The 27,487-nt window shown below is 39.0% G+C and overlaps 2 protein-coding genes across 2 annotated transcripts in view; one reads left to right on the forward strand and one right to left on the reverse strand.

The window, feature by feature from the left end:
* The window catches only part of Nrx-1 (neurexin 1), a 600,022-nt gene that overhangs the window by 279,331 nt on the left and 293,204 nt on the right, over positions 1-27,487 (forward strand). Inside the window, exons 5-7 of the mRNA XM_033349833.2 lie at positions 5,331-5,474; positions 12,140-12,172; positions 21,254-21,414. Of these exons, the coding sequence (XP_033205724.2) occupies positions 5,331-5,474; positions 12,140-12,172; positions 21,254-21,414 (338 nt within the window). The remainder of the gene's footprint in view (positions 1-5,330; positions 5,475-12,139; positions 12,173-21,253; positions 21,415-27,487) is intronic.
* LOC143303912 (uncharacterized) overlaps positions 8,734-27,487 on the reverse strand; it is a 28,251-nt gene continuing 9,497 nt past the window's right edge. Inside the window, exon 3 of the mRNA XM_076626095.1 lies at positions 8,734-9,199. Coding sequence (XP_076482210.1) covers positions 8,987-9,199 — 213 coding nt within the window. The 3' untranslated portion in view covers positions 8,734-8,986. The remainder of the gene's footprint in view (positions 9,200-27,487) is intronic.

A 27,487-nucleotide genomic window follows, 5' to 3' on the forward strand; every position in this document is an offset into this window, starting at 1 on the left:
CACGATGCAACGCGTAAACAACCTTTGCTTATTCCATGCGATCGATGTTGTCCTTTAATTACGTTACGTACAACGATAAAATAAAAAGTTGAAAGAAACGTTATCGGATATCTGGACGGCGCGTTACGACGATGCGATGCAATTTACTTTTCTTCTGCTTTTATCATCTTCTCGAGAGCTGCGAGACAACGAAGAACGAGCGATTAGTTTCACTCTACGTAACACGAAATAAGGTAATTTCTGTCGTAGAGATAGAGACGTTTCTTCTTTCGAAAAAAATAAAAGAAAAAGCGTGTTTTAAGTTACAAAAGTTACTCAGGTTACAAAAGTTACGCATCTGTAAAATTCCCATCGCAGCAATATGAATTGTACCATTGCTCTCCCATACTAATACAACGTAAGAGGATACAAAATGGAACACGAAATGCCCCTCTCAACGCTGCAGACCCTTTTCCTACATTGTATGAAGAATTGTTATTTACAAAAAGCATTTACGCTTTTTGTTCAACTCTCGGACGCTGGCTCGTCTTCACCCAACGCTACTCGTCGCTTTATTTCTCCGTGTAAAAAGCGTCACAGGTAAACAACGACGCAAGAAACACTGTATTTCTTCAAGGAAAGTCTCAGACTGTTTGAAATTACATTGTGAAGCAAAGTCGAAGCGTCGAATTTCTATGTCATAACTCTAACACACGCACGCACACACTGTGTCATCGTCTTTATAGCAACGAGACTATTTCAGAGACAACGGGAATCGTAAATTCCCCTTACGATTCGATAATCGACGCCACGAAATGATCGATCCCCTATTTCGATTAGGATAGTAGAGGTAGTTCAATTAAATATGACGCTGATACAACAAATTATAAATCACAGTTTATTCCAACAACTTTGTAAAGAAGATAGTTACGCTGGTGCGCGTGTGTAAGTTAAGTAAGTGACTGATCTAAGGGTGGAAACCCGGTCAAAGGATGTCGACTGTTTGAAAGATGGAAAGTCAGCCAAGTTCGGTGACGATGCTGTGGCGGAGGAAAGCCGAGGATGGGTGTGTCCAGCGCACGGGATCATCGGATTTGTCGACGACAATTTTGGCTAGGAAAGCGAGGGAAATAGGCTTCGTTGTTAATTGCTTATTTGCTATGGTGGTGGGTGAGGAAGGATGCTAACCGCCCTCGAGATAAAGTTGCTAGTGAGAGGCCTCATACGTGAGAAAAGGCAACTTTCCCGCGTCAACCCGCGGTGGACGATAAACTTTAGAAAACAATTCAGTGAAAGAATATTTGTTCGGTCTGAAGGACCTTGACTAGAAAGTTCCTGAGATTTATGGAGGGTACTTGAGACCATCGAGGCTACGTAGTAAGGATCTGAAGACATCCGACTACCATCTTGCCCGCGGTGTGTGGCCTGGTTTAGGTAGAGAGTCGGCCGACGTAACAGAGACCATTTCGTTACATCGGAACATTTCACATTTTTCTACTGTTCCCAGCATCCGAGATATCCACGTAATTTACATAATTTTCACTATAGTGTTTTTGTTTTCCTATGTCCGAGTTAGCGGCTCTTCCAACGTGCATTTCTCCTAATTACGTCGCGCCTACGCCGCTTTCCCCATTTTTTAATTAACGTTAGTTTCATACTGAATTCTCATAGTGAAAATTCGAATAAGACAAGAAATTACACTAATTACGTAGAATAATACATGGCGCGTGAACACTAATGAAACACGTACGCGTTCCAAGCGGAAAAGAGCGTCCCTTACTCGACGAAATATTACGTCCGGATAATAGAGCGTTCGAATAATACAACGTTCGGATATTAGGCTAATGGGTGTTCGAATAAGGGAATCTCTAACGTAATTGCCGGCTCTGGTCTGCTGTAATTAAACTTGAAAATTTACTACATTCCACGTCTCACCGTGAACTATTATTTGGCAGCAAATTCAGTTGGAAAATCGAAGGACCGAAAATGGACGAAAAACTGGTTTAATCTTCGCTGTACTCTTCGTCGATTTGCTGAATTTTTTAATCGTATCACTGCGTTAAAAATAGATGATCGATAAGTCACTGGCTTCGCAAGACACGGTTTTGCGGATGCGTATCGTCGCTTGGTTTGCGCTGGTAATGAACATTTCAATCGACGAGTCGGTGCACCGAAGCGACGCGATTTGGCGCCATTCCAGGGCCATTAAAGCGCGTCTTATGGCCTTTTTGCCTGGCCTTGCGTCGGCTGCACTTTTGTTTGGTCGGCTGACGACAATGGGAAGATGGGAAATAATGAGAAACGTCTGGCCAGTACCCGCGACGCGTATTCGCGGCTACGTGGACGAGATCAGACGTCTGCACACCGAATTCAAAAGCTCGAGTATATTGAACGAAGGAAAAATAAAGGGACAAGAGACGAAGCGCGAAACCCTTATGCCACGCTCGTTGCCTTCAATTAAGTCAGACCTGAAGCGGATGCACCTGGACAAAAGGCCCCGGCCTTTGTTCATCTCGACGAGGTGATGTCTTCGCGCCGTTTAAAGACCTGTCGGCGATTCCAGGAAGCTTGCGTTTCGCAGAGAAACCAAATTTACCAAACTGTCGGCGGCGAAGATGGTGTCACGTAAAATTAAGGCTTAGGTTTTAAAGACAAGAAGGTAGAGCCGTAGCGCAACTTTATGTTTCTTTTCTATCGAACTTTATTAAATAACACAACTTTATAAGCACAGTTTACGTGACTGATCTGAGAGATGTCGACTGACGAGAGTTTGTAGTTTCAGTGCCGAGGTGTTCTCGTATTATTATGGAGGAAAGCTCGGTGTGGGTGTGCCCTTTGAGCTAACAACGCGGATTCGTTGTTCACACTTTTCGTTGGGAAAAGTGAGGCTAACGATCCGCGATGCCAATTGATTATAGCCCACGTTAATAAACGAAGATAGGAGGAGGAAGCCTCCTACGAACGTGGCTCGTAGGCGACACTGTTCATGGGGAAAATCAGCTTTCCCGTTAGGTAAATACCCGCTTCTCCTCCGCAATTTGTACGAACGTATAATAAACCTAAGGACTGTTCCAAGGACCATCCATAAACCAATAACACTTACAAGGTTAATAAACTAAAATTTAAATTAAATTTAAATTAAATTTCAATTTTATATTAAATTTTATAATAAAATTTAAATTTAAATTTAAATTTAAACTAAGTGTAAGTTTATGGTGGGTCCTTGAGGTTATTGAGGGTACGCAGCGAGGACCTGCACACATCTGGCCTCAGATGCGGATTGACGTGACAATAGCGAGTTTGAAAGTAATCGTTGCACGTGTCTGCTTGAAAATTTCTCAACGCTTGCTTGAGATTCGCTAGAAGAATTATGATACGTATGATGGTTTAGCTTGCTCTTGCTGTCATCTCGTAGCGAGTTCATCCGCGAACGAAGGAAGAATCTGCAACAACAAGTTGCAGAGGAGCAGCTTGAACGTAGCTGCAAGTTGTATAACACTGGTATTCCAACTTCCTTGCTTGCAAGGATAAGCAAGGCCATAAATCATCTTCCAAAATATCAAGACTACTTTAATCTCCAGCTGAATACACCCGTGTCCACTAATAGTAAAGCTGTATGGCGATGTAATGATAGGAAAGAGAGAGGAGGACGAGGAAAGGGAAGTGGGTTCCATCCGACAGTTGCTGGTGGACTCATCAGCGAAGCTTCTAGGCAGACTTGAGCTGTAGACACGGTGATAGCAGAGGTCAGGCCAGAGGATTATGCGCATTTGTATGAAAAGGATAGTTAGGCGAGGACTTTCGAGAATTGCGTTTGGTATGCAAACTCCGGTGGCGGGCGTGGAAAGCCACCATAGTTCACGTAATGCTGGAATCAATCAGAAATTCACATCCTAATGTCAGCCTCCTGACTATTAAGCGCAGTCTAATAAACCTCATCTACGCGCAATTAATAGGAAAATGTAAAAAACGTAAGTTGAAGCGCTGTACAATGAAATTAATTTGGAAACGAAGCTCGAAGAGTCTGACGTACCTATTTGTCGAAGTGAATTAAATTTGAAGTATCCAACGTAGCTATTTATCGCAGTTAACCGTTGGGAATTAATTTGTTATTTTTTAATTAAATTTACTAAGCTGGAAATTGCAGGAACACGCATAATCCAAGCAAGTGGAAATTGTACGTACAACTATAATCCACGAAAGTGGATTACTTGCCTAATGGATGTTTCATGCGTTCAGAAATTCAACGTACCGCCTCCTTTCGCTTTTACAAATTTGTCAATTCTACGTTAAATAGAGCAATCTTGGTTTGCTTTCGCCTAATAAATTGACAATAAAAATACACGTTGATAACAGTTGCATAATGAACTTGGATGTTAATTTATCTTACTATTCGTAGTACTATGATGTAATATATTTAGGGGTGTGTAACGAATCTTCATTCGGACTAGCCATCGTTGTTGTACGACAGAGATTATGTTTACTGGTATAAATATGATTTTTACAGAGTTCGACAAATAACCGTGGTGATTAGACACTCGAGACGTTAACGACAATGTTCTTAGGTTCAATAATGAATCCACGGTCAACGGGCTAGCTCTTTTGAAGCACAAAGTAACGTTCGCTGTGACGCTCGGTATAATACTGCGCGTAAAGACGATGTGAAAACTCTGCGAGGTGATCGCAAGAATAAAAGACTGATGAAAACTTTCCTCTCCTTACGATCGCGTTTGTTCGTTGCATATTGGCCGGGGATACCAAGAAAATTCCAGCCGCCGTTGCTAGACAGTCCCGTTTAGCGGCCACATTGCTCCTGCCCGAGGTTTGATTGTCAATACAACGCGTGTCCCATAATTTTGGCACTTCTCTGTTAGGTAAAAACGTCCATCCCGTGACCGTGGCTACGTTCGGCGACCGGTCGTGTCACCTCGAGCCCAAGTCCACTGTCACAAATCTCGGGCAAACATAATCGGATTGAATCATAACGACTGCCTCTAAGTTTCGTTATTTAAGTACAGCTATAATAAACAGTGTATCTTCCCAAGAATTGCAAAGGGAAGGCCCCGATGTCCTTTCATCTCCGACATATACAAATATACTTACAAGTAAATTTTACTTAACAAATTGAAACGTAATGAATGTCCTGCAATCTGCGTTAATTTGTCACATGCTCTACAAAGTAACGTAGGTTTCTACACTCTGACTATACGCTTAATCGTATTCTTCCACACGACGTTGTGCTGATCTTCTAACATATTAGGTCACGTTACGTTTACTCTCTGCTTTTTATATTTTCAACCTGCTATTTATCTAACGGTTAATTATAAATTCTTTACGCTGTTCTGTTGCAGATAAAGCGCCATCAGAAGCCTCTTTCAGAGGGACCGAGTATCTCACGATAAATCTGAGCAAAGGGGATCCGATCCTCAGCACGCTGGAATCAATCAGCTTGCAATTTAAAACCAGGCAACCGAATGGACTACTGTTCTATTCCGGTAAGTTCAGCGAACAAATTTCTTTCCACAATATTTCCTATTTACTTCTCTTCAAACATCGAGCTCATCAAATGAAAAGAGGAAAACATCTTCATACGCAGCGAACATTTCCCATGGTTAGTTCGAAACTCGTGTCATGGTCCTGATCGAGACTATCAGAATTTGTCGTTCAGGCGAGTCTCAATCGAAAATTCATCGGAATCATTCGATCGTGGCTTATTTAATGCAACGTATTGCTCGTAGAACGTAGCGGCGCCCTCGTTTTTCCATTTATCCATGAAACTGGCGAAATATTCAAAGTACGTACTTCGATAGAAAGTCGCCGCGAGCAAAGCAAAAGTCATTTTATGAAATTCGTGTAAAGCATCCTATGAATTTCGTTGGTTGCGCAGCGGAACCTCTCCTGCGGCTTTCCTATGGATTAAATATACATGAAACCAACGAAATATTCGCATCGGTCGCATTGCAGGCACTGCTTCTTACAAGCTCTCGGTCGCCGTGCGACTGAAGCCACTCGAGGTAAAAAGTAAATGTCCCTGGCGTGCTTCGTAAATTGCTTCAAAATTGCGGATGCTCCGCCCCCGTGAAATTATGTCTTGAGGAGGAGGTTCAAGTTTCCAACTACAACTGAAATCTTGTTCTGACGAAAGGCAGCTGCGTGGCTAGAAAGACGCTTTTAAAACAGCGTTCGTAGAATTTAAAATTGCCACCAGGGGTCAATGGGCTAACGATATAAGCAGCAACACGGAAGGGGAAATTTAAAGAGCCGAACAAATTTTCAGCGCAAAGTAGCGAAGATCTTTCAAAACAGAGTATTATATCGAAGTATACGCTGCGGAGGAATAAAATATAGACGAGTGGTATTTTGATATTTTCTATTTCATTGTGTTCATCGTCTATTGAATTATTACGCAATTTATTTTTAATTGTTTCAATTGATTGAGTTTGTCTACCTACATGCAAGTTCACTTATAATTAGATGAATCAGTGAAGTTGCTTGATATTTGGAATGTAGTTTTTGGTAGAATTTTCAATACTAAAATCTACAGAATTGAAATTGCTGTCACTGATTGTTAAATTGTACATTGAACTATTCCGCAATTTATTTTTAATTGTTTCAATTGATTGAGTTTGTCTACCTACATGCAAGTTCACTTATAATTAGATGAATCAGTGAAGTTGCTTGATATTTGGAATGTAGTTTTTGGTAGAATTTTCAATACTAAAATCTACAGAATTGAAATTGCTGTCACTGATTGTTAAATTGTACATTGAATTATTCCGCAATTTATTTTTAATTGTTTCAATTGATTGAGTTTGTCTACCTACATGCAAGTTCACTTATAATTAGATGAATCAGTGAAGTTGCTTGAAATTTGGAATGTAGTTTTTGGTAGAATTTTCAATACTAAAATCTACAGAATTGAAATTGCTGTCACTGATTGTTAAATTGTACATTGAACTATTCCGCAATTTATTTTTAATTGTTTCAATTGATTGAGTTTGTCTACCTACATGCAAGTTCACTTATAATTAGATGAATCAGTGAAGTTGCTTGAAATTTGGAATGTAGTTTTTGGTAGAATCTTCAGTACTAAAATCTACAGAATTGAAATTGCTGTCACTGATTGTTAAATTGTACATTGAATTATTCCGCAATTTATTTTTAATTGTTTCAATTGATTGAGTTTGTCTACCTACATGCAAGTTCACTTATAATTAGATGAATCAGTGAAGTTGCTTGATATTTGGAATGTAGTTTCTGGTAGAATTTTCAATACTAAAATCTACAGAATTGAAATTGCTGTCACTGACTGTTAAATTGTACATTGAATTATTCCGCAATTTATTTTTCATTGTTTCAATTGATTGAGTTTGTCTACCTACATGCAAGTTCACTTATAATTAGATGAATCAGTGAAGTTGTTTGAAATTTGGAATGTAGTTTTTGGTAGAATTTTCAATACTAAAATCTACAGAATTGAAATTGCTGTCACTGATTGTTAAATTGTACATTGAACTATTCCGCAATTTATTTTTAATTGTTTCAATTGATTGAGTTTGTCTACCTACATGCAAGTTCACTTATAATTAGATGAATCAGTGAAGTTGCTTGAAATTTGGAATGTAGTTTTTGGTAGAATTTTCAATACTAAAATCTACAGAATTGAAATTGCTGTCACTGATTGTTAAATTGTACATTGAATTATTCCGCAATTTATTTTTAATTGTTTCAATTGATTGAGTTTGTCTACCTACATGCAAGTTCACTTATAATTAGATGAATCAGTGAAGTTGCTTGAAATTTGGAATGTAGTTTTTGGTAGAATTTTCAATACTAAAATCTACAGAATTGAAATTGCTGTCACTGATTGTTAAATTGTACATTGAATTATTACGCAATTTATTTTTCATTGCTTCAATTGATTGAGTTTGTCCACGTACAAGAGAGTTCACTTACAACTAGATGAATCAGTGAAGTTGCTTGATATTTGGAATGTAGTTTCTGGTAGAATTTTCAATACTAAAATCTACAGAATTGAAATTGCTGTCACTGATTGTTAAATTGTACATTGAACTATTCCGCAATTTATTTTTAATTGTTTCAATTGATTGAGTTTGTCTACCTACATGCAAGTTCACTTATAATTAGATGAATCAGTGAAGTTGCTTGAAATTTGGAATGTAGTTTTTGGTAGAATCTTCAGTACTAAAATCTACAGAATTGAAATTGCTGTCACTGATTGTTAAATCGTATTATATAAAATTGAGGGGCACAAAAATTCTAATTTTTAAGTATTGAACTATTGTCTACTGTCGATAGTTCTGATATCGCTGAAAAGTATAAGATAATTTTTATTTAGTTTTATTGTATTACGCGAACGAATATAAATAATTAATATATTATTTATCATAATAGACACATAATTTCCTCTTGACAAACCCGATGTAGCTCTAGCAGTTGAATTCAGTTTTTGTGTGATCGTATTATACGTATTTATTCATGCGATGGAAATTGTAGAAACCGAGTATGTAACCGTATTTGTAATTATAATATCGCACACTGTTGTTGAACAAAATATTTCAGCTTATGTTAATTGTTATCTTCTACTTTATGACGCTACTTTAAAACAATTATTTCCATTTCAAACTCCGGAACTCTATGGAAATTAATTATGTAAGATAAATATTCACGTTAACATGGGAGTAATATTGATTATATAAAATCCTGCAGACAAAATGATTTACTTTTCCTAATTTTCCATAACAGAATTCTCCGATTGCATATAATTAACAATATTTTTCTAAATGACTCGTTAAATCTATTGAGTTGGCAACTAAGTGGTTGCGGATATTGTCATAAGGTGGTAATGACAAAACCCGCAATCACTTTACCACGGTCAGTTACAGTCAGCGACATTTCCAGGAACCTGGTGGAACCCGATTAGCTGTTCTCTTTGTCTTGCCTTCGCGAAACACAGGATTCGCTGCAGTCAGACGCAGAGCCAGTGTCACGTAGATGCTGCAGCTAATATCCCGCTGCCGATAATTAGAGAAGCGTAGTTGGCGGCTTTCTTATTGACGTCGGTCCCAGGGGAATCCTCCTTTCTGATAACGTATCGGCCTCTGTGCCGCTCGGATTTCGTTGCAGAAGGCTGGATCCGAGTATGGCGAATGTAATATCTCACACGTGATCTTCCGTTCCTCGTTACTCGGTGTGCACACTGTAAATAGAAGCGGATAATCACAATCCCGTGAGCATCGGAGAATTGGAAGAAACAGAGATGACGATAATTGCAATTAGGGTGGAACCGGTGCGCTGCCACTTTCACGGCGGTTTGCTGCGTCGATACAGCCCTCGATTATCGAGCTTTGGAGTAGCTGCTTTCGAGGATTCAACGATACATTGTGTGGTATTACGAGCGGGGGATCTCCTTTTTTTCCATTTTCTTGTTTTTCTTTTTTTTTTTTCGTTGCTCGAAGGGCGAGATTGGTATTTTTGCGGTCGCTGTGTGATGGATGGCTGCAATTACAGAAATATATCGTGTTAGCGGACCGAGGTTTTTAAGATAGAACGGGCAAACGCGTGAGTGACGGCTATACTTGGCCCGCGTTCGTTTTTCATTCGCTTCCTATTATTTTCTCGTACGTTTGATTGATACGTCGAACTTTCGCCGATCGTACGCTCCATCAGAAGATTTTGTTTCTAACGTTTGCAACGATGTACATCGAGATATAATATCGTGCGATGCAACGATTAAAACGACGGAACTAGCAAGTTGCATTTCCACCTAGAGAATTTCAAACGATCGTTTTCTTGCCTGTCGATCGCCAGCGATTTTACATTTCCATGCGAACGCGATCAAAGAAATCAAAGCGAAATAGACCAATTTACTTTGGGTATTTCACCTACCATAACCTTCCTGCATTCGGCTTTCTCGTTTTCTGTACAAATACACGAAAATCCACAGTTTAATGATCGTGATTCAATGACGTAACAGGCAGAAACGGGAGGACGTAGATCTCGCTCGTAGCGCGATGTTCAGTCATAAAGATCGGCAACAGAAAACTCGTCTCGGTAGCGTGGTCTTGTGCACCGGCAAAAATGTGCATAATTTAAGCGGCTGACCGCCGCTACAGCTTATCTGGGGAACAAATAAGCGACCTGGGGCCAGTACTGCGGAGAGGGACGACAGAGATGCGACGTAGCAAAGTAGAACACGCGCCGTGTGTGCAATGAATACATCTGCATATACTTGCGTACATGTGTGTATACCTACACGCGTACAGCGTTACGTACAGCGAGAGTCAAAAGTGAGTATACCCTTTACAAAAATAAAGTTCGCCTGACATTGCCTTACACACGTGTACGGTTGCACGAGTAAGCAGGTTTAATGTTCAATCTACCATTTCTTTCGCAATACGTGGCACGCGGTCGTTTGCGTTTCTAAATTTCGTGGTCTTCTTCTCTGTGACTCGCACGAGGTAGCCTGGCGCCCATGTGTTCGGTTTGAGGATCACTGTGCGCCCCGCTGCTTAGGCCGACCTCCTTTCGCTCGTGTAAGGAGGTCTGCTCGCGTGCAGGCGTATTTTCGTCGCTGTTTAATCGCCAATAACTAAAGAACAAAGCCGAAAACGCGATTTTTGTATTCTTGATTTTCGTTCTATTTTGGCTTCAAGAATCAGCCCTTAAATTTTCTGACACCTATATTGTCAAACACCCTGTATATAACAAGCCTATTTCTATCGTAATCTGCATACCTCTCACACGTGTAATACGTACGCCTCGCGTACGCACTTTACGCTTGTTCATTTTTCAATTTACACAACCACAGGTGTAAGAGTTTTTGAATAAATCCCATGGCTTTGAGGCGCGTATATACTCGCAACTGACTCTCGCTATGCGAAATCAAGCAGGTTCGAGTGTACTTGACAAGAACGTGGAAACTCGATTCTCTGGGAAACGAGGTTCCCGAACAATAAAATGTTATTTTCCATTTTCTACTTATTTTGGCGCGCACAGCCGAGCCCCGCGTGCCCGGCTGACCGCGTTACGCCCAACGACCTGTAGACGCGCGTGTTACAGCATTGCGGAACGTACTCGCGCGAACGCTAGCGTATAGATTTCGAGTTCACGATGCCGCAGCCTCCTCCTTCTCTCTTTCGCCCTGATTTCACCTACGATGCAGCTGCACCAGATACTACGTTTCGCTGGTCGCGATACTTATCGGCCAATTCTACTTCTGCTGAATATCTCGCGCGTTAATCTGCCCTCGCCAGGGATATCGTGCGCGTTATCCCGTGAAACGGGTGACTAATTTAGCGCGCGCCACGATTATCATAACGAGAGTGCAGGAAGGTTTTAAAGCGCCACTTTTATCGCTTTTACTTCCTACGGCCGGAGAGTGTGTTTTTCGGGCTTAAAGGCCAGGCTGATGGAAGGGTTGATTTATTTTTGAGATGCGGCAAAACGGGCTTGCTTTGCACAAGGATGTGCAACGAGGCAGAACGTGTGGGTGTTAAGATGTTTGTGTTGGGCTTTATACGTCGAGGTTTCTCACATAGATCAACGTACCTTAGGCTTGGAAAAGTTGGCAAGATTATGCAAAATATTATTATTAGAAATTTATCAAAGCCTAGGAATTTATATGAGAAAATTAGGATTCCCGAAAGATTATAATATCAAACTTATAAAATTTCTACAAATTACGAAACTATGTTTCTCGCGAAATCTTCTTTCGGATATCGTTTTTCATAGCTGGCGTAGTTACGCGAATGGCACACATACGAGCATTGTACACCGAATGTACGTGCATGCAACTTTCTCACCGACAATAATTTCCAATTCTGCAAGTGGCAAACATAGCTATGTAGTATACAATTTAATTTCAGCCCGCTGTATAAACATTTTGTCCTAAGAACATGACAGCGTTACGTTCTGCAACGAGATAAAGCGAAATGGCAAGACACAGAGTGGAGAAATATTCAACGGCCGATTTGGTTTATTCGAAAGAAATATCGTGCTATTGTAAGGCGATTCTTTTTCATTTTCATACGCCGTTCGGAATGCAGTTCTCCATGTTTAGCTCCATCTTCATTCACGTCTCATAAAACACAAGGTGTTTCATAAATTTATATTTATAAAAGCTTTTTTGTTCAAACAGCCAATGGACGCAATCGCGCTTCCTGCCCAGCCGGTAATTAACAAATTTCTATTTTTATTAGCTGTTAATGTTTCATACCGACATCGATGATTTCTCTTCCGTTATCTCATCTTATTTTCAAATTCCCGCCGATAAGCATTTGCCAATGAATTTACCGCTCTCTACACTTCTGCCATTTCAGTCTCGTTCTCTGTGTCTTTACAATACAGCGACAACACGTTTTTTTTGACATTGTTTCGCATTTCAACGCTTCAACGTAACAGCCTATTTCTATTGGACTGGCAACTAAGTGACTGCGGATCTTGTCATAAGATGGTAATGGCAAAATCCGCAATCACTTAGTTGCCAACTCGATATTTACAGTATAAACATTTTTGCTATTTTCAATACATATTTCTGAATATTTATACTATGTTACGGGCGTATTTATGAATATTTCTAGTAGTGGGAAAAGCTTGAAAATTCTGAATATAAAATTTTCTTATTTTAATTACTCTCTGAAATATACAGGGTGGTTGGTAACTGGTGGTACAAGCGGATTAGGGGGTGGTTCTACGCGAAAAAAGAAGTCGAAAATATAGAATAAAAATTTTTCGTTCGAGGTTTTGTTTTCGAGAAAATCTACTTTGAATTTTCGCTCGGTACGCGTGCACTTTACCACGTCTCGTTGTAACGGATCTCACTGTAGATCGTTGTCTCGATGGATATTATCGCAGTTTAAGTTTGTTTTTGCCGTAACGGAAAATTAGGAATACGTAATGAAATAATATGAAGTAATCATAAAGTTTATTATTACAAAAATTAAATGGCGATAATATCCATCGAGACAACGATCTACAGTGAGATCCGTTATAACCAGACGCGATAAAGTGCACGCGTACCGAGCGAAAATTCAAAGTCGATTTTCTCGAAAACAAAGCCTCGAACGAAAAACTGTTATTCTATATTTTCCACTTCTTTTTTCGCGTAGAATCACCCCCTTTCCGCTTGTACCACCAGTTACCAACCACCCTGTATAATTTTAATTCAAAGATTTTTAACAATTCGTGCTACTAAGTGTAATAAAGTTTACGCCATTGCTAGGCAAATTTTATGCACAATACTAAGTTCGTAGTGCTTGAATGTAATATACACGAAAGGAACAAATAATCAAGTTAAAAGTTTCAACCACTTTGGACTTCGATATGAAGTTCCACGAAGAACTAATTGTATTAAAGGAGAGTTGCGAAGAATAAACGCATGAAGGATGGTTTTCGCAAGTAAAATTAAATGGAATTCCCATTTCCGTTTGTTTATTTCCTGCCATATATCTTCCCTTTTATTTAATATTTATTCGATTTGCCAACATTTGCAACTCTATCAACTGTTTATCTTTAATCGTCAGTTCCATCAACTAACTACGATAACTCAATTTATTATTTTCATAGATAACACGATATTTGTAAGGAAAGAAAGAAAAATAAAAAAGCGTATAGTTGATAATTATTTGGAAAAATGGTAGGACGATTGGCGAAAGTCAACGCTCAATATCCAATTCTATTTGTTTGAATCGATCGATTTACGCGAATAGAAAATGATTTAACACAGATTTTTGCCTGAATTATAAAACATCGTACGCTTATTTGATTTTTAAACGCCTCGGGATATCCGAAATGTATAACAATGCTATCGCAAAATATCAGAAACTATCGGCAATTACCGTGTGCATAAATATATCACATAATCCTTAATTGTTGCGTTCATTGTAGCAGATTTATCTGGTCTTCTAATTTAGAATCAAACTACGTTATTATACTAAGCTACGGCGTTCAGTTGCATGTCCAACTTTACAGCGATATCATCTTTTTGCAACTATATACAACTCCATTACCCGGAACAAAGTATTTCGCAGAATGTGCACACTGCGCAGAGTTACGTCCACGGAGAAACTCAATTGCACGACAACAGATTTACGCGAGAGAACGAGGCAAACCTCGTGGAATTTCGAACTGTAATAAAATATAACAAACCGACGAAATGCGTAAAGTATCTCTTATCTTACCTGGCTCGTGTATTATCTCGTAAATTTGCGATTAAAAAATTGTTTCCGAAATTATAATAGCGCGAACGATGAGCTAACGTAATACGCACGAACTGCACGCGAGTTTTTATTTTGTATATATTGTTTTTTTTTTTTTTTAATAAAATATACAACAAGTTTACCGGAATACAAGGCAAACATAATACTAAATTTCATTCATATTATTTTTTACTCAAATTTCCAGTTTCCATGGTAAATGGTAATTTATTATTTTTCATTTTTTTTTTTTTTTCATATTTATTCAAGTTTTGGATAGCTGCGTGGCTAACTGGTTCATCTCGATATTATCAGCTCGGGGTAAAATTTTCATAAACGCGCGTACTATCGTGTTGGCAACGAGTTACATATAAGCAAAAATACAAATAATAAATAAAAATACTGAGAAATATATCAGAGAAATACAGGCGCGTAAGAGAAGCAAAGAAATGTTGGCAACTAAGTGGTTGCGGATTTTGCCATTACCATCTTATGACAAAACCCGCAATCACATAGTTACCAACCCAATATATTGTACCATTTTATTTAATTTTTGTCAGTGAACGTTTTAAACCTTAGTAGATATTTTTGTACCTTTATGGGTTATTCACAATTGTTTACTTCAAGTTGTTTAATTTTGGAATATTCTGTTTCAATTTATTGGATTGGCAACTAAGTGATTGCGGGTTTTGCCATTACCATCTTATGACAAAATCCGCAGTCACTTGGTTGCCAACCCAATATATTGTACAATTTTATTTAATTTTTGTCATTGAACGTTTTAAACCTTAGTAGATATTTTTGTACCTTTATGGGTTATTCACAATTGTTTACTTTGAGTTGTTCAACTTTGGAACATTCTGTTTCAATTTATTGGCTTGGCAACTAAGTGACTGCGGGTTTTGCCATTACCATCTTATGACAAAACCCGCAGTCACTTAATTGCCAACCCAATATATTGTACCATTTTATTTAATTTTTGTCATTGAACGTTTTAAACCTTAGTAGATATTTTTGTACCTTTATGGGTTATTCACAATTGTTTACTTCAAGTTGTTTAATTTTGGAACATTCTGTTTCAATTTATTGGATTGGCAACTAAGTGATTGCGGGTTTTGCCATTACCATCTGATGACAAAATCCGCAATCACTTAGCTGCCAACGCGATATAATCGCGGCTATCGTTTCTCAGCTTCGACGCTTGCCAGTTTCGAAATTGCTGCGAGACATCAGGGTAACTCGTTATCTCGCTCGTTGCCGAGCATCTTGGCTCCTCTGGGCCGCGAACGGAAGGCTTGTTTTACCTTGGCACAGCTAGAGACTACGATGCACGCGTGATGCAGTTAGGCGTATGCAAATGGCCGGCTGCAATTAAGTCTACGGTGCAGCCTGCATTTTTTACACGCCTTAACTCCGGAATAATTAGCGTGCGGTCACGGTTTAAATGCAAATACCTCGGCGGCAGGAGACTTTCAGAAATGGCCGCGCTACGTTTGGTAAAAATGGCACTCCGAGGATGTGTGTCATAAACCGTAACAAATGATTTTTTTTTCTTCCTCTGTAAGACGACGTGGTGACCAAGCAATAAACAAATAAATCGACTGTAGGAAAATGGCAAGTTTACGTGAAAATATCGCAATTCGAATTTCTGGCAGGTGTCAAAAACGACGCGAATGTTTCCAGCCGCTGTTGGTTTACATTCGTAAGCCTTCGTTGCTTCAAATTAAATTAATTAATGTAGAAACGATTAGAACAGAATGAAAATATTATTCTAAATTATTACGACGCAAATCTGCTTTACTGCACTCGGTCTGCGTTACCATTTAATTGTCGTTTCCGAGCTTTTCAATTATTCTACGTATTATAGCGTAGGACCATCAATGTTTCGCTAATTAACATTCGCTCAAAGTATTCTCCCATTTGCTTATAGTTGTTTGTACGCGAGAATTCGTAAATCAAAATTAATAAATTAGATATGCAAATAAATGAATAAATAACGATACGACACTTTATTACCGTGCTGTACAAAATTAGTATGACAGTGTTGCGACTATTTTCCATTAAAAATACTCAGCTGATTTTCCTACGGAAATATCTAATTTAGTTTGATAAATGTTTAGTAGGTTGAATAACGTGTTTGTACTTTAATTATTGCGCTGATATCTACGCGCCCTGCCATTCTGTGACGCAAATAACGAATATTAATTGTTCGAATAAATACGTAGCGGCGTGTGACGAATATTGATTTAGTCGTAATATTATTATATCGATATATCTTACAATCGAATTATTGAAGAATTCGTTTTCCAAATTGGACATTGCGTGTTACTGTTTTCGACAATAATTCTGATTTAACGATAGATACGTTCTAATGCAGCATATTGCAACAGTCTGCATTGTATGAGACGGCTATATCTTAAAAAATATCTCTCGTGTCACTTGGACAGGTAAAAATCACAACGAGACAGCACAGGTGTTTATTCCATTTATGGAAAATTTAAATATTAGTGTCTTTCTTTTACAGACACGTCTATTACAACGATGAATCTTTATACAAACATGAAATCTAATCTCTTTTATGACACTTTGTGATCTTTATTTTGACAGAATAAAATGGATAAAATAATATAAAATGGAAAATATTGCGCGTCCATTGTTTCCTTCTAAAACGAAAGAAACTTTCCGGACGACCTGATATTAAATACGCGCGAAGTAAAATATTTGTTATGATATTTAGAATATGGAAGATTCTACGAATCTCTATTTAAAATATAGTTGACACACTTCCATAAAATTTGCATAAAAATTTCCAGCCAAATAATAACAAGTCACATCGACATATCTATTTTTATTTAATTCCACGAGTTCAAGTACGTAAATTTTTGAGTTGCTTTTATTTAAAACACATCGCCGTGGATTGAAAGGAAATTTACAGCTTACGGATCACAGCTGGTAGTCTTGAATTGCAGATTGTCATAAACCTGCATTTGTTTCGTTAGCAATCGTGTAACGTGCGCATTTCCAAGCCTAATCTGGTACTTTTTTTTATTACAATGCACGGATTTTATTACTCGTTTCAATTTTTGTAATAGTTTGTTAAATATACGTACGTGTATGTGTAGGTAAATATTTGAGATGTTTCAACGTTAAACAAGATATTTTACAATTGTACATTTTCAATGATAAAAATATGTTTATTTGCATGTTAATTAAAATAGACAGTTCTTTCGTGGAACGTTTCATCGATAGATATTTGTACAATAAAACGCAAGAGATTTACATTGTTAACATTTATGAAAAACATTGTGAACGAGGCTTAACGACGAGTTCATAGGACTTACGAGTTTAAATTAGTTTGTATATATTTGAAATAAAGGACATTGGTGGTCATAATTACGTAGACGACAAAAATGAAATAAAATTGTACAATATATTGGATTGGAAACTAAGTGACTGCGGATTTTGCCATTACCATTTTATGGTATTTGCTTGGCAATTGTTTGCTTTGAGTTGCTTGATTTTGGAAAATTCTATTTCTAACTCAATATATTTATAATTTTATTCCATTTTTGTCGTTGAACGTTTTAAATATTTAATGGTTATTTTTGTACCCTTGTGGGTTATTCACAATTGTTTGCTTCGAGTTGCTTAGTTTTGGAATATTCTGTTTCAACTTATTGGGTTGGTAACTAAAAGATTGCGGATTTTTCTATAAAATGGTAATGGTAATGGTAATGGTAATTTTCCAAAATTAAACAACTCGAAGCAAATAGTTGTGAATAACCCATAAAGGTACAAAAATATCTATCAAGGTTTAAAACGTTCAACGACAAAAATGAAATAAAATTGTACAATATATTGGATTGGAAACTAAGTGACTGCGGATTTTGCCATTACCATTTTATGGTATTTGCTTGGCAATTGTTTGCTTTGAGTTGCTTGATTTTGGAAAATTCTATTTCTAACCCAATATATTGTACAATTTTATTCCATATTTGTTGTTGAACGTTTTAAATATTTAATGGTAATTTTTGCACCTTTGTGGGTTATTCACAATTGTTTGCTTCGATTTGCTTAATTTTGGAATGTTCTATTTCAATTTATTAGATTGGTAACTAAATGATTGCCATAAAATAGTAATGGTAATTTTCCAAAATTAAACAACTCAATGCAAACAATTTTGACTAACCCACAAAAGTACAAAAATATCCATCGAGATTTAAAACGTTCAACGACAAAAATTAAATAAAATTGTACAATGTATTGCATTGGAAACTAAGTGACTGCGGATTTTGTCATAAGATGGTAATGGTAATTTTCCAAAATTAAACAACTCAATGCAAACAATTCTGACTAACCCACAAGAATACAAGAATACCCATCGAGCTTTAAAACGTTCAATTATCGCATTTGCGGCTCTAAATTTCAAAATTACAATCCACGCAATAATTTCTTTCGCCGCTAAGAAATTGCACAAATTGCACAATCGCATAATTGTTAAATATAACTATAAACGTAGAAAGTAAAATGTTATCCATAGAATATTTCTTATAAATAATAGTAACGACCATTATTAATTATCAAATGATCAGGGGCAAAATTAACAATTTTTAAATCATCGTTTTTTGTGAAAATTTCCATTGGCCCTCGTGGTTATCGTTGTTGCGTAGAGGAATTCCTAGAAGTGTCCCTCGGGACGAGCGTAGTACGTCAGTCGTAGTTAAACCATTGAGCGAAACGCGCGTATTTCCATAGTGCGTCTCGTGTAATTGAGGTTCCTGTTACGATCTTCATTTATTCCAACGTAAGTTTTATTATCCTTTTAATGCAATTCGCCTCTGGCAAGTGCCAATTCTTTCGAGTAGAATTTTACACGAGCATGCTTATCGAACAAAGATATTTCTAAACTGAAATTTCGTACAACTCTGTACAACGAACATCTGAAAAACGTATAATGTACAATTCGATTGACAGAAATGTAATTCCCAAAGGCGAAATCGAGCCTATTCTCTAATTCTAGAAATCTGTTTAGTTACGCAACTCATTCGTATTTAAGCGGTTTGAAACGTTCCGCGATCGACTATATTCGCCAGAAAATGTCTCAATTTCTACTAAGATATAGTATGCGTGTGCATGATTAGCGTTTACTTTTCGATCGATCAGTTTGGCTTTCGCGTGGCATATTTTCTGTAAACGTTTCAACGTAGTCGTTACGTGGCAACTGTATTTGTTCGATTGAAATTTCAGCAGAATTATTTTCTCATTTATTTTCGTTCTATTTAAATTAGAATTCCTCCTTCTAAAAACGTCTTTGCATAAGTATCCTTCGACAGATTATCCCATAACTAAATATTATAGCAATAAAACGTATATTCTTAATTCAAGGAAAATTATCGTCGCGATCAAACTATTTCAACCACAAGGATTATTTAAATACACTACGATACTTTGTCTCAGAACGTTTAGGAACAGGTCTCCCAGCAATGCGTGTCCTTAAAATTGATTCTTCACTTCGTAACGAAACAATGTAACGAAATAGAATAGAAATTGGCAAATAGAAATTGTCTGAAAAAGGATATTGTTACGAGAAGGGAAATAGCAGGAAAACGGAGTAAACCAATATGAGATAGAAAGCTGCAACGAATTGATAAAACTCGTCCATTTCACGGTTACAAATCTGCTCAGCGATAATAATAAAACAGTATTAACCGCGGGAAAACAAGCGGAAATAACGTCATTTGCAGCGCTCCGTTTTCACCAGCCGCGCTTCAAACGATAGACTGAAAAACGGACGAAATAAAAATACGACGAGAAGAAAAAAGGAAAGGCAAAAAAAGAGCAAATATAGTCTCGTCAAACTCTCGACAATTTCTCTCGGTAATCGAGCTCGTATCGGATTAGAACTTGAAACGACGTGTATAAATCGCTTGTATCCGCTTACCATTAGTTTGCCTGGTTTTCGTTTCCGGTTTGACTCGGCCAGAAACACGAGCAAAAGAGACAGAAAGACAGAGAGAGTTGGTCGTTAATAATTATCATGGCGAACGAACTGAAAAGCCCGCGGATTATGCTCGGTATATCGGCCAGCTCGTTACGCGCACGAGGGATTAAGACACGGCGAACGACACTTTATTTTTATTGTTTCCGGGTAAAGGGCGCAGGCGAGTCTGCGGCTTCGTATAATTATGCTTGGGTTACAGACCGGATTAAATACACGTCCGGTCCTGTGTATCTTACATTTACGCCGGATTAACGCGAATTATAATCTCGTTGCGCACCTTCGCTCTTTACGCGCGCAAGGGTTAACGAAGTTACGTATTAACGAGAAATCAGAGATAGGAATATGTTACTGTTTGCGCGATTATCGTTTGTTGGCCGTGCGGTTTATCGAAGTTCGCCTATGGCACAGCCATCGTACACGGAAAACGTAGAACAACGCGAGTAACGCGTTTCGTTGCACAGCCCAATTTACGAACGTACAGTTTACAGTTTGGAAAACTCACTTTGAAAATGCTGCTACATGACGACTTTTTTGTTTTATTAAAATTTACGATCAATTCTCGCGTTGAGAATTTTCAGTAATTTTTCTGGCGTGGCGCAGTGACATGGCTAATTATTTGTTATAAGTTAATACTTATTATAGATAAGTATAAATACGGACGACTTAAGCTGGCAATTTTGCGTCTACGATGAACCGATCTTTCGACATTACGAGGCCTCAAAGGGAAACAGCCAGTTCACTGGGATTAATTTTTCTTTGAGATTGCACCTCAAACGCGAATTTCCCCTCGTTTTAATCCACCGGACTGTTTCGTATTAAATATGTTTTATTCTAAGAATTCTCAAATTCTTGCCACGCGAGCTTCGTGTTCGCTGGGTCCGCGTGTTATCCTAAGTTCACTCGGGCCAACTTTCGCTACGATTTCAAAGCAGATCAATTTGAATCGCGTTTCGGTTTCCACTGGCTGCTGACGAAACCACGAGACTGTAACCACAAGCCTGCTGTTTAATTCACATCAAAGTAACCTAGCTTTTTTTCTTTGCTTGTGTCATTGCAGGACAGGGAGATGATTATCTGACCGTATCTCTGAGAGACGGAGGGGCAGCCGTGGGCATGACGTTGGCTAAAGGAAGATTAGATCTGCACATAAAGCCAGTCCGAATCCGGTTCGACGATAATCAGTGGCACAAGATCATCGTCCTGAGGAAGGTTCAAGAGGTAATGAGATTCATTCGTTTCATCTCGTTTCCACAGGCTCGTGAAATGGATTGAATTTTATGAAAATTACAAGCAACTAATGATACGACGAGTAGTCGTGAATACTCGGACACTTGTTTACTTTTCACACACATTTTGCAATTTAATGTACAGTGTCACAACTGATAACCACGTACCGACGAATAAATCCTGTGCATTCTCTATTATTAATTTATCGTTATCACGTGGTAAAATTGCTTTTAAATAATTAATGGATACGAAATAAAATAATCTCATACAGATTAACAAATATCGACAAAATTTTTCGACGAAACGTTCGCGCAAAAGTCATTCATCCTCGGACTTTAAAATACACACCAAATAAGAAAGCTTTTTCGAAAGCGACGTCGCTACCAGTTTAAAAAATAATTAGTTGATATTAAGAAAAAATGACTCTCTTTTGATTTACTTTTGTACGATGATTTCGACGAAATTTCGATATCCATAGCGTGTCGCTGTTGTGAATGCCCCTTGCATCTTGGATTGCAATAATAAAATTCTGCTACGTATTGGTTTTATAAGCAGACGATATGTATCGCTTCTGGTCATTAGTTCACTCATTAATTTATACAGTTTGCTAACATTCGTGTGCTGTTACTGTAAATTGACTAAAGTATACCTGTAAACCACTTACCTTTTCCGGTAATTTCGTGTCGCACGTGTAATTTACTACTTTGCCGTGGATCAAAATCGACGAAGCTTCCACTGGGGAAGAGCTTGCCGCTTCTAGCGTGCATTCAATTGAATATTTTAAATCGCTCGTCACACGCGCTCCCGTTTCCTCCATGTTTTATTCAACGCCGAAGCGAATAATAAGCTTCTGCTTGCGCGCATCCAGCCCTTTTAATAATGATTCTCCAGGAAGCCAGAGAGCTTAACAAGTTTTGGAAATATACTTGCACGCTGGCGTACTTCTGCATTCGCAAACAAACCGCCTGCCCTCCCCGTATTTGCTCCGTGTCTTCTACCTTTTTTCGCGACACGACGATATCAGTTATCAAGAAAATTCCGAATCGATCGCTGGATCGCTAGATGCTGGCGCTAGAAATGCCACAGCAGTCAAAGCGACTGGTTCCACAATTTTATAAATGTGTCAATCCTCTTTTAGGGATCATGGACCCAGATGGATTAATAATAGCAAAAATGTACTACATAAAATATGCTATTATCGTGTATTTTTTAAAGACCAGTCATTTTCACTGGTTTTGTAGAAATAGCTTCTAGTTCTAGTCTTAAACAGAGATTTTGCTCACGGGTACTCTACTTTGGATTCTTCGCACTCATATTATGCGTATTACCTGCATTGTATGCATTTTTGTACCTTTTACCCTTTGAGCGCCATGAACGCGTATATGCGTCCTCGCACAACCATTGAATTTAGGCTATGAACGCACATATGCGTTCTCCACCTCACATTCTGATGATTTCGTTGGAACAAAAAAGAACTGATTATCAAACCGACAAACCAAAACGAAAACCAAAATGCGTAGCAGACTACAATGTCTTTCGTAAAAAATACATAGCCCACGGTGTGCTTCTTCGTAAAAGGGTTAAATTTCTTTTAAAGACAAGTCTCGGAGTAACTTTTCAACGTCTCAGATCTCTCAGATCTCTCAGAAACGCTCGCTCCATTCTCGATCGTTCGTCAACCGTACAAATTCTCGCTGCCCGGATCTATCGTCCGCTTCACTGCGATTTACCGTTTCGAGAATTCAAAGCCATAGATAAAAGACGGTTTCCTGTTTTCGAATTTGCAAATGTATGGAGGTTGCAAGTCTCAGTCGGGCAAACTTCATGAAATATTAATGCTCGGCATCGACGTTGGCCGGCTCTCTGTCTTTCATCATCGATCCGCCTCTAGAATTTCGTGAACCTCGCTGAATTCTTTCTCATTGGAGCGTGAACACGGAAAGGAATGTGAGCAGCCACGCGACGATAGATATTAGTCTCGCGGCGTTTCTTCGCGAGCTTGGAAATGTTTTCCAATAGCTGTCACGCCGTTTGCCCGTGCAGCTTCGTTTCTCCTGGCAATTGAAAACACGTCGATAGTCATTGTCGTCGAGTCGGTTCATTAAACTTTATTGTAAATAGCTGCGCGATTTCGCGGCCACTTTATCGACACCGCAGTGCATTTTATCGAACGAGCGCACGACGAAAGGTCGCGTATTCATTCTGCTCGTATAATGTTGTTTAAAGCGGCCGCGTTTGTCCCGTCGTCTATTTTAATATTAAACACGATGCTATTGCCAGGACTCGATATCGGATATTAATGTATCCTCGATGAAAGGAAAATAACGCGAATAGAGTTGAATCTGTTATTAAAACCGTGTGTCAATTTCTTCCCAATCGTCCCCTGTCAAAGGAGAATTGCTATTTTTAATCAAACGTATGAGTACACCTGGTTGCAATAAATTTTATTTTAGCGGCAAGATTCTGTTCTTTGCGTCTCTTGCTGGCATCAAGTTACTCTCATTGAATCTCATTGCACTTGTAGGAAACGTAAATGTGTCAGAAAAATTTCACGAATGTAGAAGATATTCAGTGTAAGATATTTGCAGGGTGAAACGAAAGTCTGCCTCGGTTCTGGGTTCTCAATCGCGTTAATAACAACGCGAATTTGCATAAACTTTTGCAGATTGTTAATAAGATACGTCTTTAATAATAGTTTATTAAATTCGCCAAATATGTTGAATAACGTGGTAATATTTTCGATTTTCAGCAGCCTCGTTCTACGCACACGTCTGATCGTACACTGACCACTGCTACTTGTTCCTTGTACTTGTGCACCTTCCTCTTCGCAGCTTAGTTTATGGTTTAAACATATCTCAGTACGTTCTACTATATGTTTGCTACATATCCAATGCCATACGTCATGAGTTTATACAATTTATATAAAAATATACCGTAGATCGACAAAAAGATAAAACAGTCGACGTACTGGCCACGTCTTCCCTGCAATCTTCATTTATACTCAGCTTCTAATGTAAGAAACATCAGAAGATTAAAATTGTCCATGTGTGTGTTCTATTTCACCATATTCAAGATTGCCATTTGCTCTGTAGCTGCACTCGATAGCAAACTTTTCGACGGTTCCTGTTCAGTGACTTGCTACACAAAGACCCTATCCTCAGCCGGACGATGGCAGCGCTGTGGTTAGCGTAATTGGCTACGAACGCTCCAGACCCAGGTTCGAATCCCGGCACCCGTAGTTCTGTTCTTCACGATTCCTAAAAGAGACGAAGACAGCGGTCCAGATGGTTGAAAGAAAGCCCTGATGAAGACAAAAATCCTATACATCAACTGTGCCTGTCACGACCTATCCACCTCAGATCTGTTCGACTCAATGTACAGGACTACTGTACACGAGATTCACGCTGCGTTTGCAAGCCTGCAACGCACGGCTATGAAAGAATCAACTTTTCCCGTGTGCGGATGATGGACACTCTAAACGATCTGCACGAGACCTCGCATTAACCTCGTTAAAGGCGGAAACACAGCGGACTCGGGTCGATTTCGTTGTTCACCATCGGTGTCCCGAAGCAAATAGATCGGCGAACGGACGTGAGAGCAATATCGTTAGTGTGTTCTGGGTATACAGCGACATTCATCGCGTATTACGCGCCATAGGGTCGCTAATGCAATTATTTACGCGTTAACATGGCGGTAGAGGAGAGGCGAGCCTAATACCGGTTTGTCGATTTAACACTGCCACGTATTCGCCATCGTCGAATCGATTCTATTCGCGTCAACAATCATCAGCCGAGCTGGACAGGATTCATTTACTCGACCTAGTTTTTATTTCCATTCGTTTCGATGCTCGTTTCGCTGTCATTCGCGTTTCAACGACTTTCGTTTCCTTTTAACCGGTTAACTGTATTTTATCGACCATTCGCGGAGAGACGCGATCACGAGAAAGCACGTCAACGGGTATCGTAAATTCCCGTTACGTGGCCTTCAATTTCGCATACTTATTCGCCTGTAATTATATTCTTCCCTTCAGTGTCTTTATCATACGCGTGTGGCTCCAAAATTTGTCTATTTTTTCGCATTTAAGAACCTCGTGAAACGCAATGTGGCTATAACCAAACGTTTCAATTTGTTAAACCAACAACTCGTTAATTCCCAGGTTTTTACATCGAAGGCTGTGCGAAATTTTGCAGCGATTTTTACCTGCAATTTTTCAACTCACCGAACAACCAGTTAACGCTCGTTTCTTACATCAGCTAACTTCTTCTTTCTTCCTCCTAACGACCCACACGATCGTTCCAGCTACGTTCGCCAACGTAAACGAGACTTCACGCCTTCGTTTTACTGAATTTTCCCGAGCTCGTTCGCCCAATGTAAACCGCAGGACGTTTCCAACGAGCTGCAGTCCAAGCTGTCAGGCTCGTCATCATCCGCTCGAAGAATCCCATTAACGTGCTTAACATCGCATTGACCGGCACCGATCACGGACAAATAGGCAGACGATCGAGCAGTACGTGGAGCGTTGGGGGAAATTAACCGGAGTGCCGTTACCGGGAACATTAGCGCGGGTTCCGCATGGCTTTGGCGACCTAATTCATAGCTCCTTGCACATCCGCAGCCCTTAAATCGTTGGCGTGCACGCTGCCGCGATGCATTCCCCGCGCGGCTATCTCCGATACAAGATAACCGATAGTCCGCCAGAAATAGATAGCCCCAGTGCCTCTTCTAAGATCCCACGCGGCAAATGAAACGCGATTATGTCCCCGTTCCCTTCGCCAAGATGGACGGCCGTGCGAGGCTTCGTATCGAATTCGATTCGCATGGGACACTGCCGTGATTTAACGTCGTCATCGATCGCACATCGGCTCTGTTATTAGCTTCGATCGGCTATAGGCGAACGATTATGCTACCGATGTTGCTGGAAATTCATATTTTCGCTAGCAGTGGCAGGATCATCGTTGAATAAGAATCGTCGAATGTCCAGCTAACTGAGAAATTTTTAGAGATAAAAGAGTCGTAGAAATGTCTCATGCAGTGCGTAAATAAATACAAGCGACGACGAGGGTCGTTCGTCGTGGAGTGTAGCAGCCTGCAAATTGGGATTTAAAATGGAAATACCGCTAATTAAGCGGAGGCAAGAACGAAGGAATTTTCTCGTCTCCAGAGTCTTCCGTGGCGATTCGTTTTTTCGCATATTATCCGTATTTCCACATCTCAAGTGCGTGGTTCTAGCGTTTATTTCTCCCGATTTGGCAATTATATGCAAAAATGGCTTTGCGCCTGATTTTATGCACCTGCATCGGGACATGTTGTTCGAAAAGAAATTGGAAATAGGGTCATCAAGCGAAGCTGAAGAAGATCAAGACGTGGCCCGTTTTATGTTCGACGAAACATAAGGCTCGTCGGTTGAATATTTGTCAGATTTTGTTTAGCATCTTTGATATTTCCAAACGAAACAATTATTGTTTGGTATATCAACAGAATGGGAATCACAGCGAAATGGAAAGCTCGTACATAACAGAGGAACAAATGGCACGAACTTGTTGCACGATAACGTAACATGAGATTAGGTCGTCCGGAAAGTTTCTGTCGTTTTAGAAGGAAACAATGGACGCACAATATTTTCCATTTTGTATTATTTTATCAAAAAACAGAGATCACAACGTTCGACAGATTATTTTTCATATTTGTATAAAGATGCATCGTTGTAAAAGACGTGTCTGTAAAAGAAAGACACTTTTCGGACAACCTAATATAACGTAATATAACAACATAGCATAAGACAGTGACATTTAGGTACCAAACGTTTCACGATTTTACGCTGAAATCGTCTACTTCATATGCAACGACCTGGCATTTCCGTACAGTGCAGCGACATTCGTTAGCATCGCGAGGTGTATGCGTCAGAAAATCAGGGAACAAAAAGTTTATGCGAGAAAATAAACGTAGAATAAATCGTAGAACGACAGGAATCCATAAAATGGCTGGCATTATGGGACAGTAGATACGACCAAGTCCAAAATCCTTAAATCGTGATTGTGTATCGTGACAGCGGCCGCATTCTCCG

Source organism: Bombus vancouverensis, chromosome 17 (assembly GCF_051014615.1).
Source record: "Bombus vancouverensis nearcticus chromosome 17, iyBomVanc1_principal, whole genome shotgun sequence".
Taxonomy (NCBI): domain Eukaryota; kingdom Metazoa; phylum Arthropoda; class Insecta; order Hymenoptera; family Apidae; genus Bombus; species Bombus vancouverensis.